At 40.2% G+C, this 18,239-nt stretch overlaps 1 protein-coding gene across 2 annotated transcripts in view; it reads left to right on the top strand.

The window, feature by feature from the left end:
* Positions 1-11,658, top strand: part of LOC126095018 (FGFR1 oncogene partner 2 homolog) — a 69,721-nt gene extending 58,063 nt beyond the window's left edge. For both annotated transcript variants that reach the window (XM_049909677.1, XM_049909678.1), the window contains one exon: positions 6,424-11,658. In XM_049909677.1, the coding sequence (XP_049765634.1) occupies positions 6,424-6,540 (117 nt within the window). In that variant the 3' untranslated portion in view covers positions 6,541-11,658. The remainder of the gene's footprint in view (positions 1-6,423) is intronic.
* The last annotated feature ends 6,581 nt before the right edge of the window (positions 11,659-18,239 follow it).

The raw sequence follows: 18,239 nt of genomic DNA, 5'->3' as shown, positions 1-18,239 counted from the left end.
GCAAACCCTGCATTTTACTGTCTGGCACTTACAGTACTGTTCTTGCTACATCAGGGATATATCCATGCAGACATGCAACCTCAAATTCAGCACTGCAGTTGTGAAATTACCCAGTGTCCTGGTAGCATTGCCATGTCCTTGTCCAACTGTGCAACAAGCCACCAAACTTGTGCTTCATGGTGCAGAGTCTTCTGTTACACAACCGGCAGGCCAGAAAGGACAGAAAGAATACTCCCGTGAAGACATCCAATGCCCTTCCAGCCAACAAACATTTGAGTCTTCCTCTGCCAACAGGAAAGGCTCCAAGAAGTCAAGCAAAGGCAAATGATCATCTCCTTCACTGACTTGGAGATCCTCTTCAACGGTGTCACCACGTGATACCCCCACCTGGCCGACAGTCTGGTGTGAACCGTCAACCATTTTTCTACCCAGGACACCTCTATAGATCTCGTGGAGCTGGATCTTCCAGCCTCTGTGCCCTTTAGCAGCGAGTCTTTGAAGGCTGGCACTAGGCAGCCGCTGAGGTGACACCCATTCATTTTTTCCCTCCTTCTCTTTCCTCATTATGAATGTCTTCAATGAAACATTCATGACCTTTGATTGAACAAATATGATTTACTGCTGTTCTTAGAATTGCAGCGTCCTCTTGTTCTCTGCCCCTGGAAACAAAAATTGCTTCCTCACGACCACTTTGAGCTCTCGCATTTCTTCCCGGTCTGTTTTGACCTTCTCCCCCGATGATGGTATTCCATCTCGTGGGGTAGTTGTGCGGCTCACACGGGATGACATTCATAGTCAACCCATCTCCCTGACTACCCGCCTTCGAGCTTTGCAGTTCACCTTTTTCCTTCCTCACCTGACCATGTACCTTTGTACCATTTACATCTCTCCGTCATTCAGTGTCACCAGGCAGACTTCCTCAAGCTTATTAGGCAACTCCCTCTCCACTTTCTGCTGCTCGGTGACTTTAATGTGCACTATCCCCATTGGGGCTCTCCCAGAACCTGTCGGAGAGGTGCCCTCTCGGCTGACCTCAATCAGCTTATCCTCCTCTGCCTTAACACAGGAGTCACCCATGTTCCTTTCAGACTCCATGCATACCCATTCCCATTCAGACTATCCTTCTGCACTGCCCAGCTTGCCCATTGTCTCGAGTGATCAGTTCTCTGAAACACACTCGAACGACCATTTCCCATATGCTATCTGCTGACCCCTACCCCACCTACATGTACACCCAAATGGCAACTTGCTAAGGCCAGCTGGAGGCTTTGCTCCTCCGTGGCAATCTTTGGAGAACATTTCCTCAGTTGTGATTACCAGGTAGAATATCTTAAAAGTGTTATCCTTACTGTTTTAGAACGTTCCATTCCTCGCCCTTCCTCTTTACCATGCCATGTACCGGTCCCTTAGTGGACTGGGCTGAGCCGTGATGCAGTTCGTGTGTGGAGATGTGCTCTCTTGTGTTTTTAACCGTCTTCCTACGATGACAAACTGCATTGATTATAAACAGTTGTGTGCACAACGTCATCGTGTTCTTCGGAGCAGCAAAAAAGAAAGCTGGATTTCGTATACTAGTTCTTTTAACAGTTTTACTCCCTCTTCCATCACGTGGGCCAACCTTCAACAGCTCTCTGGGACCAAGATCCAGTCCCCAATTTTCGGCCTGACAGTAGCAGATGATGTCATTGTGTACCCTGTTGCTCCTCTCACTATCACCCTGCCTCCCTCCATCAGAGACAAGTGGAGGAGGCTCGGGTGATACATTCTCCTCTCAAAATCGTGAGTGCTACAATGCTGCCTGTACTGTGAGGGAGCTAGGTTATGCTCTCACTTCATCCTGGTTCTCTGCCCCAGGGCCACATGATGTTCACATTCAGATGTTGCAGCAGCTTTCTCTTGTGGGCAATCACTTTCTGCTTCATATGTACAACCGTATCTGGGCAGAGGGCACGTTTCCCAGACACTGGTATGAAGCCAGTGTCACACCCGTAACTAAGCCCAGTAAGGACAAAACCTTCCTTCTAGCTGCCGCTCCATTTCTCTCACTAGCTGTGTTTGCAATGTGATGGGACACATGATTCATGCCCGGCTGGTATGGTGGCTCGAGTCTCGCAATTTACTAACCACTGCACGATGTGGGTTTCGAGTGCGCTGCTCTGCAGTTGACCATCTCGCCATCTTGTCCACCTACACCATTAATGGTTTTCTGTGGAAATCTCAGACTGTGGCTGTGTGTTTCGATTTGGAGAAAACCTATGATGCCTACTGGAGGACTGGTATCCTCCATACTCTCTACAAGTGAGTCTTCCATGGCCGCCTGCCCCGTTTCATTTAGGAATTTTTAAAAGATCGAGTTTTCTAGATACATCTGTGTTCTGCCTTGTTGGACATCTTTATCCAGGAATACGGTGTGCCTCAGGCACCCTGAGCATCATCATCTTTGCTGTCGTCATTAACCCTATAATGGCCTGTCTTTTGCTGGGCATCTCTGGCTCCCTTTTCGTTGACAATTTTGCCATGTATTGCAGTTCTCAATGGACTTACCTCGTTGAGCAGCGTCTTCAGCGATGGCTTGATCCTACTTACTCATGGAACGTTGACAATTGCTTTCGTTTTTCCACTCACAAAACTGTTTGTATGAATATTTACCTGCGCAGTCAGTTTCTTCCACCATCTTGGTCTTGTTGCTCTTCTGTTTGTTGAAACTATGAAATTCCTAGGGGCTCATGCTCGAAATGAAACTTTCTTGGTACTCCCACGTGTCTTATTTGGCAGCCCTCTGTACATGATCCTTCAGTGTCCTGTGCGCCCCCAGTGGTAGTTCCTGGGGAGCAGATCGAACCATTCTCCTCCATTGGTACAGGCCCCTTCTCCATTCGAAACTAGACTGTGTGTGTTACTATCACCATGACTTTCACCTCAGCAGATATGCGTGCTGTTTGTCTGCCATGCGTGGCCGCCTATCCTCTACTGCCTCCTTCAATGACTCCTTTGATCGCCAGTATGGGGCGTGTCCCTCTACTCTGTTATCTCCTGGAGTTCGCTTTTGGCTCTTGCTCCAGCAGCTTGACTTCACGCTACCTGCCAGTTTCCCGACGGGTGTGAACCCATCACCACCCTGGCTTCTTGCAGTGGCCCATGTTCACCTTGGCCTTCACTCACTTCCTAAGGACACTACTCCAGCCTTGCGCTATTGTCTTCAATTTCACGACTGTCACGTGGAACTTCATGATACCTTTGTGTACACTGATGGCTCTCAGACTGACTGTGGTATCAGGTGTGCCTTCATCATTGGCATCCACGTTTTTCACTATTTACTTCCAGAACATTGCTCAGTATTTACAGCAGATCTCTTTGCTCTCTATCAGGCCACATAGTACATCCGGCAACACAGGCTTTTCAACTGCGTCATCTGCTTCGACTCTCTCAGTGCCCTTCAAAGCCCCTGGGTACTGTACACCATCCCTTACTTAGTGAGATGGGTCCAGGAAAGCTGTCACTTGCTCACTCTTGATAGAGCCACTGTGATGTTGGTGTGTGCTCCTGGTCACATCAGTCTGACAGGAAACAAGGCTGCTGATGCTGGTGCCAAGGCTGCAGTCCTTGTACTTCAGCCCACTAGTTCTTAAACTCCCTCCAATTATCTCTGTGTTGCTGTCTATCTGCAGATGGTGTTACTTTGGCATCACCATTGGTCCTCCCATCATGGGAACAAGCTCTGGGATATTAAGCCTCTCCCAGTGGCTTCGATGACCACTTCTTGGCCCTCTTGCAGTGAGGAGATCATTTTAGCACGGTTACGTATCGGGCACTGTCTTTATAGCCATTGCCATTTGTTAAGTGGTGCTCCACTATCCCTTTGTGCTCATTGTGCTAAACCTTTGACGGTCCGCCGTTTCCTGACGGAATGCCCATTTTTTGATCATTTATGTTCTCATTTGTGTTTGTTGTCTGAGTTATCGGTCGTTTTAACAAACAATATGTGGACTGTCGACTGCGTTTTACTTTTTATCCATCGTAGCAATATGGTGAAGGACACATAATTTCCAGTTCAGGACCTCCGTTTCATTATGGCGTATTTTATAGACCTTTCTGCATGTCCCTGTTTTTAGCTGTCTTCTCTTCCATCAATTGGGCTTAACTTGTAGCTGTTTTTTAACTTTTTTTCCCATGTTCTATAGTTGTGGACATCGGTACGTATAACCCTAGGTATTTTTGTGCCCTAAAACAAAACAAACAAAACCTGTATCACCTCTGACAATTATGCACCTGGCTTTATGGTACTTCACACAGCATACATGTCATCTAGTTCAGAGCTAATCAAATTACATAAATACCTTCCATGACTGACTTAGCAAAAGAATTCTTTTCTTCTCTGCCTCAAATGTTCCTCTGGAGTCTTCTGTGAAGACGGTACATTCACAGTTTGCACGCGGTTTCAAATATTAATTTTGATTTTATATGATGTTTGAGCACTTTACTTTTGATTTCTTTCAGTACTGTTCTTGCTTTGATCACTAACGGTATGCAGCACTGAGTGGGTATCAATTTTTTTTTATCACTTCTTCATTTGGCACACCTGAACACTGTAACAGGCTCTGTGTCATGTTCTAAAGCATTTTCTTTTTGTGTTGCAGTGGTTTGTTTGCATATGGATTTGACAGTATCAGACAGATCACACGTAACTAGTGACCGCACATTTTTACTGTCTGCAGTTGATACTTTATTTAAAGCAAAATTTACATCTAGATTTATTTTCTTAATTCTCTTTTCTGGTGTAACAAATATTGATGTTTGGAACTAGGATAACAAGAGCATACTTCAGGTGTTTGTTTATTTCCCGTTCTAGTACCATAAACTTCACTTCCAGTTCTTGATGTTTCACTTACAGTTTATCATGTTTGATGTTGTGTTCCACCATGTCTTATTTCAGACAGACAATTTTACTTTCCTGCATTGTTACCATAGTGTTCACTTTGAATTTCATAGCATGTATAATGCACTGATTGCGTGTCCACTGGTCTTCATTATTTACATGTTTTAGGTGACCTCAGTTCCATGTAACTTGTACCTGCAGCAACATGTGTACCACATACAGAAGGTGTATAATGGACCCTTTAGTGGTCACAGACCTGATTATATACGAGTTTCAAATACCCACAGCGTTTTCCATTTTATAGGTCCACATCATTTGATGTAGACATAAACAATAACAATATGTTAATGACCTTATAATCCTTCTGCAATGTATGTAAAATGTTGATATGCTCACGTTTACGTTTATTTGTATCCCCCTCTGTATATCAGGTGCCACTGATGTTGGGTTATATGCTCAAATACTGGCCTGGCAATTAAATATTTTTACATGCAGCTCATGTTGTCTTTCAACAAATATTCACTGTATATTGAGGTGTTCAGTGGTCCACAAGTATGTAAATAACATTGAGGCCGCTTACCTGCTTACTCAGATAGAATGCACGATCGATTATCATGCTTATATCTCGTATAAAAGGCTATGCATAAGTTATAGTAGAGTGAGTATATGATAAAACTACTTTCACTGGTGACCCTGTACCTGATGAGATGGGATATGCCTGTGACAGCACTGGAATAGGGTTTACTAAGTGGGTGCTTAAGATAGGTCTTGCACATAGTTTTGTTACAGACATGTGGCCATGCAGTAAAGGGTTGGGTATAGATGTGACAAAAGGATGCATCAGGGCACTTTGCAGATTTGATGGGTGGTGAAATAATACTTTGTGGAAGAGGAAGGGATGAGTTGATCAGATAATGCAAAAAATAAGAAAAAAATTTAAATGACAGTAGGTGGTAAATGATCTTTTTCTAAAAACACAATTTAGAGAGCACTGTTGCGTCATACCTACCCAGATGCAGACACTCCCGATGACAATGACGACTGTCATTGTTCTTTGAAGCACTCATCTCTAGTGGCTGATAGAAATAATCAAAAGTTGTCGACCATCTATTTGCTTTAACCCATGGTTCTTTTTTTATTTTTATTATTTTTCTTACATTTGCCTTTCCATCCAGTTCATTTTAGCTGTCCTCTGTCAGCCTAATAAATAATTCATTTGTTAGTTTTAGCTCTCATTTCTGGATATCATGTTTTGTCTGGTGTTCTTCAATATTTTGAATATGGTCTTTCTAAAAAGAGTATTGTGATTCCTTTCACCAAATGTTTCATTTCGACAACTTCGAAGAATTTTCATTGATTATGTGAAGACAGAAGGTCCAAAGGCAACGATTTCTAAACATAATTATATTATATTATTGAAACAAGCGTAAAGTTAATAAATAATTTTTGTTGTATATTTTAAAAGAATATATTGAAGGTTTAGTGGACTAATAAGACAAGTGATACATTTGATGGATGAATTTATGTATTTTTTTTTCTTTTTAAAGGGATTAAGAGAACTACTTGAAATTTCCTGCAAAAATGGTACCCTGCGAAATAGCCTACTTGGCATAGAATCTGAAGATAAAGAAATGCAAACGGAAATGAACTGTGAAACTTCTTGACAGAAGTAAACATCTGGAGGAAAAAGCACAATGAAAGACAAACCAAGTGATTTGTTTCTCTTTTTAATGTGGCAGCATGAGTCATTATATATTACATCACTGAACTAATGTGCAATGATTCTTGCCTCTGATAAAGGAATTGGTAATGACTGAATCTCACATAATGTTGATGTGACTGTTAAAAATTTCTTTTGTACTACATTTTATACATTATACACTTTCCATTGTGGTATTCTGCTGGGAATAAACTGTGTTTCTCTGACTGTACAGCTGAATGTTAATGGCCAAAATGCAGTGCCACAATAACCACATCAGTGCAGCTACAAAGAGTGTCTTTATTCATTGTTTCATGTGGCGTGGCATTGGTCATTTCTGCAAGTGTGATTTCTGAAAGCTATGTTTTCAATTCAGCATTTTGTCTGTTGGGTAATGTGAATTTCAAAGAATAAAGTAACTAGTCAGTTGTAAGTTAGACATTTTAATCTCTTTTTAAGCTTATTGTATATATAAAATTTTGAATAAGTCACAAAGGTGTGAGATTATCTTTAGAATAGTATCACAGACTGTGACCCACAGTAAGCATCAACAGCATCAGAATTATCTATTTTTTCTCTATATGGCTCTTTAAATTTATGACTTATGGGAGTTCATATTTTTATTTTGGACTGTAGACAGTAACTGTGAGTCATGCGATCGGTCATATCATAATTTTTTTCAATATACCAACAAGATTAGTATCTAAATCTAAAAGAAAAAAAACTATAATAGAATTTAAAAGAAAAACTCAAAGGGTTTGTGTCAGTCAGTCCACTGAGTTCTCTTTCCTTAAAGCTACCAATCTTATGACAAAAATTTATAATCGTCATTTGCTCAAACAAATGTCCATATAAAAGGCAGTGCACAAATTTCATAACATACTTCATTTAGCCTTTCATTTTCATCTTATGTGATAGACTTTTCTTTGCATGAATTAAAGTATTTTAGGCAAATTTATATCATACACCTTCATACTTACTAGTGATGACTAAAAGCTGTTTCCAGGAGACATCCTGGTACTTTAACCTCACATTTTGTTTGTATAATTGGAAGTTTTGTGCAGAGGTAAAATATTTGACTCGTGGCACATGTTAGAATCCATTCCTTTCAACATATCTCACATATTTGAGAATGAAACAGGCAGTTTTGGATTTTATAGCTACCAGTTACATGCATAATGCACCAGATATTGTGTTTATAGTATTCTCTGGTGATAGTTTGAGGGTGATATAGGTACTACAAGAGAAGGAAGTATAGACCATGAACTGTTAGTCTTGGAAATACTTTTCATGCTTCATCCAATGACAGTAAATTCACTAGCTGTCCTCTACAGGTGGGGGATGCAAATACAGTTATTATTGTGGAGCACATAATGACATATTTGTGAAATGGATATCTAGTTTTTCAGGGGATGTCTTGTAGGACAGGAAACTGTCATTATGCTGTCGAAACATATGGAAGTTCATAAAACAGACGCAAACAAACAAAAATTGAGAAATAGATGAGGCAGATGGAAAAAAAATGCCAAAAAATGTAAAGTTATGTTACTGAATTGTGACTTTGGTGTTAAGGTGGCATAAGAGATTAACATTTTGTGTTCAACATCTTTAGAGAAGTGACTTGAAATCCAAGTTTAATTAGCTAAGAGTTTGTGATGAAAGGAAAAAAGTGAATTTTTTAAAGTAGAAACTATTATTTGTATCACGACAAATTATTACTTGGCAAGGCGAACTTGTTACCTGCCTGAGGTGGCAGCACTGTTACGTGCATGCCCAAGTAGCAGGGAGAAGGGAGAGTACTAGCCTACACTCCAGTGGAACACTGCCACACTTTGTATGTCTGTATGCGCCACTGAGTGAAGTTCCCCTGAACAAGAACAAGAACAGTATGACAGTTTCTCTCACATTGGTTGCTATGTATGCTTCTCCTGCAGTATCCATGTAACTACTTCCCCTGGTGCCATTACTGTTTTCCACAGCTATGTCAGTGGATTCATAATCTGCTATTTCAGTTGTGGATGATAATGCCATCTCTTTGTTTGAATTTGTGCAGACTGATTTAATAAAAGTTTTATTTTTCTAGTCTGTCACAGTCTCTTTCCTCCAGTAGTCGTTACACATTCCTGCGTGATATACAGTTTTTTTGGTCTTTTAATGTCGTGACAGCAAATGCTAATATAACAACAGTGAAAGCAAACAGGCCTCATGGTCTACTAGTTAGTATTTTTGGCCAATAATGCCAAGGTCCTGGGTTTAATTCCTGGTGACCACCTCAAATTTTTCTCTGGTGGAAAGGTCTGGAACAAGGTCCACTCAGTCGTGTGGGGCAAACTGATAAGCTGCTTTGTATAGAAAGGTCGGGAAATTAATGTGGAAGTCGCCAAAGTAACATTACTTCGAAAGGCTTGCAAATAGCTTCAGCTGCTGCTTTTTTTTTAGTTATAGAATGGGACACTTGTCATTGTGACTACTGACCTATCTCTTTGAAAGATTCCAGACCAGAACTGGAATCTAGGTGGTAAGGCAGCAGAGAACTAGTTTCTTGCAAAATTTTGTCATTAAGATAAAGAGAAGGCTGGTGTCACTTAATTAGTGCTGGAAGTTTGGTTTACCTTGGAGCTATTTATTTTTAATTTTTGTGAAATAATAAACTGATAGCCGAGATCGCAGGAATTCTTTTTATTCCATGATTACCGGTTTCAGCGAAACTATAGCTGCCATCATCGAATCTTAGGACACATACAGGTTACACCATCAAGGCAAACAATGGTGATATTAATACTTGCCTATTACACGCTTGTAGAGGAGAAGTGAACACAAAATGGAACTTTGAATTCACAACAATGAAATGTTTACTGGCACTACTGTTTGTCTTTACTCCTTGCAAACTGTCATTTCGCACCATTTATTATCAGTGTAGCAGGTAAGAATCCACAATTTGTCTAAATAAACGACTGCCACTTTAATTCTGATACTTTATTTCTTCATAAAAAAATCTAATGTAATATATTGTTTCCTCAAGTACATTCTGTCATCTTTACTTGTTCATTCTGACACCTTATAAAAATGTTGATGGAACAGTTTAACTTTCGCTTGCACATTTTATTGTCTTGTCATTCTCATTGTCATTAAAGTTAGTTATGGTAACAGCAAGTCATCAGAGCTAACCCTTGAAGGTATTTTCTGCGATCGCTTTTTGTGTTCATACTGAGAGATAATAATGCACGCTACTTTGAAGTTGAATACAACTGTACCTAGTGACGTGACTAAGTTAGTTCTCGCTATGGCCAGGTAACCACTTCACCATGCCGAGTAATTTTGTTTGTTTGTTTGTTTGTTTGTTTGTTTGTTTGTGTGTGTGTGTGTGTGTGTGTGTGTGTGTGTGTGTGTGTGTGTGAGAGAGAGAGAGAGAGAGAGAGAGAGAGAGAGAGAGAGATTATGTTAACAGGTACAGTTGAATTGGTGTCCTAATGTTACTTAGCATCCCCAATTTTTGTATTAGTATAGCTTTTTCCCTTATAATAATTGAAAACAGTGCCACAGTTAGGTAATTGCACACGGTTTTTACATCAGTATCCACTTCTATGCTGATTAGTAAAAAGTTCCCAGCAGATCCAGTAAGACTCTGTGAAACACTTTAATGAATTCCATATTTTGAAGTGTGATGATGAGAGCAGATGTTTTCTGTTGAAGTTGCTTGCTGACTTACAATAGATCACTTTAGAAACTGTACAATGCAACTGTGACTGAAAAATCATACTAGTAACATATTTAAATGTCTCTCTAATAATTGTACTCATTTGAAATATATTTTCGTACATTTTAAGACAAATATATAGAAGTAAATTTTGAAATTGACTGTTAAGCTCCAATGCATTAAGTATAGCGATGTTGATTCAGTTAACAGCCATATGTTACACCTTGTACATAATATATTGTATAGTGTTAAAACTGCAGGTAATATATTGTACTTGTATGTAAAGTTGCAGAAAAGATATTTTGTGTTATGCACAGAGGAAGGATAAAGAAATTTTCAGGACTTGTTTAGAATCTTCCATTCCCATCCTTATCCACATTCATTCAACTTGATACAGAAGGTGAGTGAGACTGAAGCCATAAATCAAATAAAAAGAGAATGCTTTAAGTGCTGTTCAGTATATGAAATTAATTGTTGCTTACATGCAACAGAGACTGGTCCTGAGACAATGTTAAAGCAGCAAAGAGACGTTGTTACTTACAAATTGAAATTTCAGGTAGGTTCACGTTACGGGAAAGCCTGAACTGCATAGAAGACAGTATCTTATTATCTTATTCAGATAATGTTGCTCAAATTTACTAATTCAAAAGCAGAGTTTTGTTCTGTTAATCATGAGTAATACATTCATGACAAGAAGCATGAGATTCAAGTATACGTGGACATCAATCACTGTTGGGATTCAAGAGAAAATAATCATGCCATGTCACTGTTCGGCCAATACAGTATGTATAGATTAATAGTCTGCTTACGTTCGTGAAGTGACAACATCTCAAGAGTCGCTTGCAAAAGTCTGATAGAGACCAGAAATTTGTAACAAGGGATTCTCTCTATTAGAAAGAGAGGAATGAATGGGGGGGGGGGGGGGGGGGGGACTCGCTCTATGTTCATGCTATAAGTCTCACATTCTGGTATTCCTCCTTCCATACCTCCATTTGCACATCCCTGCGGTATAATATGTTGTACCTCACAAAAGAAAAACTTGAGGTTTTTTATAACAGATGATTAAATGCTATCACTGCCAAAGAGTTACTGATAAGAATGACTGGAGACTAATGTAAAATACTAAATGGTAACATGAAACTTAAATTTCATTCCTTCAACTTTAATCTGGAGAGAGAAAATCCCTGTTTCTGAAAACATAAGCCTTAAGTTGTGTGTGACAAAAGAATTATTGTAGTGTTCCATGCAAGTGGATAGATTTTATTGGACTCCATTCAGTTGGAGGTGAATAGTACCAATTTTGGTGTGTAGTCTCAATTTATGTTTGTGAACAGTAACTACCAAAGTAAGCACAAAAGAATGTGAATAAAAATTAATTAAATGAAATCATGTTTTTTATTTTAATGACATAAAATAGAAATATAGGTGTTACTACCTTTGTTGTTAATGTTAATGCAGACCTTGCCATTACACATTCCCAAACATTCTCCTTCATGACAGAGTCTAAAGAATATAACTGCTGGATTAGTAACTGAGTCAAAAGGTAGAGTTGAACATGAGGGCTATTTACTAGACACTGTCTTTTAAGAGTTCCTATGTTCTTACTATAGGACTATCAGATACATTGCAATGTTTACATTACGTTCTTTATCTTGAATATGCTCATGTTATTGCATGCACCCAAACTGCTCAAGTTTTCCCACCTTCTTTCTTCTGCGTCCTTGAATAATGCTGGAAGTAAGAGGCTTAAAGATATTATCTAATTCTCATATATAAATATGAAGAGATTCTTCAATGGCATTTTCATATATTCTTCAAAATAAACGCCCTGAACTCTTCGAACAAGACTTTCTCAATACAGGAACATCACATAAGCGATCCTTTTAAGAATATAAACGTCAACTTGACAGCTTGATACATAACAAGAACGAATACATTTTATAAATGTTCATTTGTGTGCTTCAGTCACTTTCAAAATTGCTGTCTATGGCTCTTGCTCCAGCGCCAATGCACTTCTGTCTTGGAGTGACAATCAAGGGAGCACGCACAAATGGTGTCGCAAGTACCTCCACTTGTGAGGTTAATTTGATCATCGTCATCCTACGTTGAAGACAAGTGTCGCCCGTTGATATTTCTCTCTCTCTCTCTCTCTCTCTCTCTCTCTCTGCCTCCACTATTCAGCAACATTACTTCTCCATAATGCTACAACATAAGCACATGTTCTTAACAAAGGTTATATTCAGATTTCACTTATTCATTCACTTATTCATATACTTATTTTGCTTTGTGTGTACATAACAGTTTGTACCATTCTTATCCATAGCCTCTCTCTTCAGTCAGCAACAACATTTTATTAATTTTTTTTCTCAACCTAAATATAAGAGAAATAAGCAGCCCATACTCCATAACACTACTGGTTCCGGCTACTATTTAAATATTTTATATTAATTTTATCTCTTTTTGATCACTGTAATCATACAGGTGGAGTTACATTTTGGGTACCTAGCAACCTTAGAGTTTTGTATACTAGGATTTTCCTATCTCCTAAACTTTACATCCACATCTACATAGATACTCCACAAGCCACCGCAAGGCGCATGCAGAGGCTACCCCGTACCACTAATAGTCATTTTCCCTCCTGCACCACTTGCAAATGGAGCAAGGGAAAAATGACTGTCTGTATGCCTCCATATCAGCCTTATTTTCTTGTATCTTTGTGGTCCTTATGTGGGTTGTATGTTGGCAGGAGCAGAATCATTTGGCAGTCAGCCTCAAATGCTAGTTATATAAATTTTCTCAATATTGTTTCCCAAAAAGAACACTGCTTTCCCTCCAGGGATTCCCATTTGAGTTCCCGAAGTGTCTCCATAACACTTACCTACCACTAACAAATCTATCAGCCTTCCTCTGAATTGCTTTGTCTTCCTTCAGTCTGAGCTGATACAGATCCCAAACACTTGAGAAGTACTCAAGAAAAGGTCTCACCGGGGTCCTATACGAGGTCGTCTCTTTCTTAAAATTCTCCCAATAAACCAGAGTTGGCCATCTACATCCCCTACCACTGTTTTCAAATGCTCATTCCACCTCATATCATTTTGCAGTGTTATTCCCAGGTATTTTAATGACTTGACTCTGTCAAGCTGGACACTAGTAATACTGTATCCGATCATTGCAGGTTTGTTCTTCCTACTCATCTGCCTTAACTTATATTTTTCCACATATAGGGTTAGCTGTCATTCATCACACCAACTGGAAATTTTGTCTTAGTCGTCTCGTATCTTTCTACAGTCACTCAACTTCGACACTTTACCATACACCACGGCATCATCAGCAAACTACTGCCCACCATGTCTGCCAAATCGTGTGTGTATGGAGAACAACAGTGGTCCTATCACACTTACCTGCAGCAGTCATGACGACAACCTCGTCTCTGAACACTCACTGCCAAGGACAACATACTGAGTTCTATTACTTAACAAGTCTTCGAGCCACTCGCATATCTGTGAATTTATTCCATATGCTCGTACCTCCATTAACAGCTTGCAATGGGGCACCATGTCAAATGCTTTCCGGAAATCTAGAAATATTGAATCTGCCTGTTGACCTTCATCCATAGTGCTCTGTATATCATGTAAGAAAAGGGTAAGCTGAGTTTTGCACGAGTGGTGCTTTCTAAAACCATGCTGATTCGTAAAGATAAGCTGCTTAACCTCAAGAAAGTGGATTATATTTGAACTAATAATATGTTCAAGGATTCTGCAGCAAACAGAAGTTAGGTATGTCTATAATTTTGCGGGTCCTTTCTTATATTCTGGAGTCACCTGTGCTTTTCTCCAGTCACTTCGGAATTTGTGCTGGACGAGAGATTTACAATAAATGCAAGCTAGGTAAGGGGCCAATGCTGTATAGCACACTTCGTAAAACAACTGGGATTCCATCCAGACCTGATGATTTTTTGCTTTCAAATCTTTCAGCTGTTTCTCTATGCCAGGGATTCTTCTTACTCTATCGTCCACATGGGAGTCTGTCCAATGGTCAAATGACAGTATATTTGTATGATTATACAGTTTGAACAATTTCCTGAATGTGAAATTTAAAACTTTCGCTTTTGTTTTGCTGTCTTCTACTGTCTCACTAGACTGGTCAACAAGGGACTGAATGGAAGTCATAGACACACTTAGCGATTTTACATACGACCAGAATTTTCTCAGGTTCTCTGCCAGGTCTTTTGCTAAGGTGTGATGGTGGTAGTTGTTGAATGCTTTGTGTATAGATCTTTTCACAGACACCTGAATCTGTACTAATTTTCTCTTGTTGTCTTTTGTGCGTTACTTTTTGAAATGAGAGTGCAACAGCCTCTGCTTCCTCTGAATTTTATTAATAACCCATGGTGGGTCTTTTCCATCCTTTACCCACTTACAAGGCATATAACTCTCCAGACCACGATTTACAATCTGCTTAAACTTTGCCCATAATTCCTCTACATCCATCTTACTGGAACTAAATGATGTCAGTTTACTGTTGAAGTGAGATGCTAACAACTGTTTATCTGCTCTATCTAGCAGAAGCACTCTCCTAGTCTTCTTGATTGATTTATTAATTTTTGTAATCATAGTTGCTATAATGATGTGATCGCTATCCCCCATTTCTATACTGACATTGTCGATAAGATCTGGCCTATTTGTAGCTACAGGGTCTAAGATATTTCCATTGTGTGTGGGCTGCCAACCTAGCTGCTCAAGCCAATTTTCAGAAAACTTGTTCAAAAGTATTTCGCACGAATGTCTGTACCACCTGCAATTAATCCATAGACATCCCAGTCTATACTCAGCAGATTAAAGTTGCCTCCAACTAGTATTTACGCACTATTGACTGTAGACTTTCTTCGAATAACTCTAGAACTGCCATAGCAGAATTGGGTGGCTGGTAAAAAACTCCAACAATTAACTTAGTTTCACCTACAACTGTTATATGCGACCAGACGACTTCACTATCACACTTAACTTTCACCTCAATACAGATAATATTTTTGTCTACTGCAATTGAAAACTCTCCCTCCTATGGCCTGTAATCTGTCTTTCCAATATACCTTCCACGATTCACTAAATATCTCAAGGCTTTCCACTTCAGGTTTCAGCCAGAATTCAGTCCCAAGAATAATTTGCGTGCGAGAACTTTCCCAGAGGGCAGTAAATTTGGGAACTTTATTACGAATACTTCAGCAGTTTACTGATAAAATTGTGACAGCGAAATGTCTTCATTTTGAATGCTGTTTGACTTTCCTTTCTGTGAATAAACTGGAGAGCATTCACCAGAGCACTTCAAACTACTGCCCAGCCTAAAAAAACCTCATGTGCACTCCACAAGTACTCTGCTACCCTAGTAGCTGCTTCCTTTGTGTAGTGCATCCCTGACTTATCAGGGGATTTCTACGAATACCCATACGATAACGCAGGTCTAGAAACCTGCAGCCCAGACCATCACAGAGTGCCGAAGCCTTTGGTTGAAACCCTCCTCTTGGCTCCAAACCAAAGGGCCCCGATCAACTCCTGGAACAATGCTGCAAACTGAGAGTTCTGCATGCACCTCGTGGCCAAGGCCAGCAGTCTTGACTGTTGCTGCCAGCCGCCTGTATGAACTGAGGGTCACCTCAGAACACATGCTACAAGCATTGTTGGTGCCAATGTGAGGCATAACTTGCAGACAACTGCACCCTGCATGCACAATAGCCACTGGCAAGGCCGCATCTGCATCTTGGGTGAGGCCCCGCACAGGTATACCGAGTGAACGTTGGCTTTTTTCCAGCCCTGAACGCTATTTGCCTAAGGGGCTCCATAATGTGCCTAACATTGGAGCTCCCTCCTATAACTAATAAACCCCCCCTCCCCCCGTGTGCCTTCTCTAACCCTGCTGAAGGAGCGACCACATGTCCACTCACAGGATGAATGGGCGAGGCCAGGCACCAGTCTCCACATTGGCCCCTGCCGCCTGGAGTGATGCAAATGCATTACCACTCACCACTCAACCTGCTGCAAGGGCGGATCCACAGCATCATATGCACTAGGAGGTGCCTCGGAAGCAGAGCCCATGGGCAAAACAAGTGACACCTGAGGTGTCCAATGCAACACACCAGATTCTCTGCCTCCACTACACCCTGATGTGGGAAGCCTTAGCCAACAGCACATTTAGCTGTTCGTGAACTGCAGCCAGCTCCTCCTGCATCCGCACACAGCATGCACACATCCTACTCATCCTAGCAAGACTAACTGAAGTGAACTTTAAAAGAAGACGCTCTTAGATATGCGACTAGCTACTCTCATGATGTGTCAACAATGGATGCTGATGCATTAAAGATCTACATTGCTGGAATACATTTAATTTAATACATACTTATAGAGTTATTTTATTAATATTGAATGATACTTTTTAATTTATATATTTACTGAGGATTATAGCTATTAATATGTTTACTCTTAAAATAGGTTATTCTATTATAAAATATATAATTGTATGTAATTAAATATTTTATATTAGTATAATTGGATATAACATATACAGGGCTATTACAAATGATTGAAGCGATTTCATAAATTCACTGTAGCTCCATTCATTGACATATGGTCATGACACACTACAGATACATAGAAAAACTCATAAAGTTTTGTTCGGCTGAAGCCGCACTTCAGGTTTCTGCTGCCAGAGCGCTCGAGAGCGCAGTGAGACAAAATGGCGACAGGAGCTGAGAAAGCGTATGTCGTGCTTGAAATGCACTCACATCAGTCAGTCATAACAGTGCAACGACACTTCAGGACGAAGTTCAACAAAGATCCACCAACTGCTAACTCCATTCGGCGATGGTATGCGCAGTTTAAAGCTTCTGGATGCCTCTGTAAGGGGAAATCAACGGGTCGGCCTGCAGTGAGCGAGGAAACGGTTGAACGCGTGCGGGCAAGTTTCATGTGTGTATCTGGACATGCTGGAAAATTGGCTCATGCCACAACTGGAGACCGACAGCGCCGACTTCATCTTTCAACAGGATCGTGCTCCACCGCACTTCCATCATAATGTTCGGCATTTCTTAAACAGGAGATTGGAAAACCGATGGATCGGTCGTGGTGGAGATCATGATCAGCAATTCGTGTCATGGCCTCCACGCTCTCCCGACTTAACCCCATGCGATTCCTTTCTGTGGGGTTATGTGAAAGATTCAGTGTTTAAACCTCCTCTACCAAGAAACGTGCCAGAACTGCAAGCTCACATCAACGATGCTTTCGAACTCATTGATGGGGACATGCTGCGCCGAGTGTGGGAGGAACTTGATTATCAGCTTGATGTCTGCCGAATCACTAAAGGGGCACATATTGAACATTTGTGAATGCCTAAAAAAATTTTTGAGTTTTTGTATGTGTGTGCAAAGCATTGTGAAAATATCTCAAATAATAAAGTTATTGTAGAGCTTTGAAATCGCTTCAATCATTCGTAATAACCCTGTATAATCTATTTTATCTAATATAAATTATTATAACTGCCGTCTGCTTCACATCTCCTGTGCAGGAAGCTACGTAAATTTAAGTATTAACTGTGTTTTTCTTACTTGTCACTTCTTTTTCTGTGTGTTTTTGCTTTTAGGAAACTTTAATTTTCGAGTAGTAGTAATGGTGTTCCATAGATTTCATGTTTGTTTTGAATACAGTCCAGAGACACTTAGTGCGTATTTTCATTGTTTCCAACAAGAAGTGTCTAATAACCACAGTTTGGTCAGCAATCAGCTGCCTTTAGTGAATTAGCTGTCTAGTTAAAAGTTGATTACTTAACTCTCCACAGTAAATTGTTGATTTCTTAGGATGGATAGGATGTGTGACTGCTGTGTAAGGCTGCAGGAGGAGATGGCCACTGTTCATGAACAGCTGATTGTGCTGCTGGCCACAGTCAGCCGTCTTCAGGCTGCTGCTTCGGAGTGTAGTGGC

This window comes from Schistocerca cancellata, chromosome 8 (assembly GCF_023864275.1).
Source record: "Schistocerca cancellata isolate TAMUIC-IGC-003103 chromosome 8, iqSchCanc2.1, whole genome shotgun sequence".
Taxonomy (NCBI): Eukaryota; Metazoa; Arthropoda; class Insecta; order Orthoptera; family Acrididae; genus Schistocerca; species Schistocerca cancellata.
The sequence above is the reverse complement of the archived record's forward strand: the minus strand, read 5'-3'. Positions and strand labels throughout refer to the sequence as shown.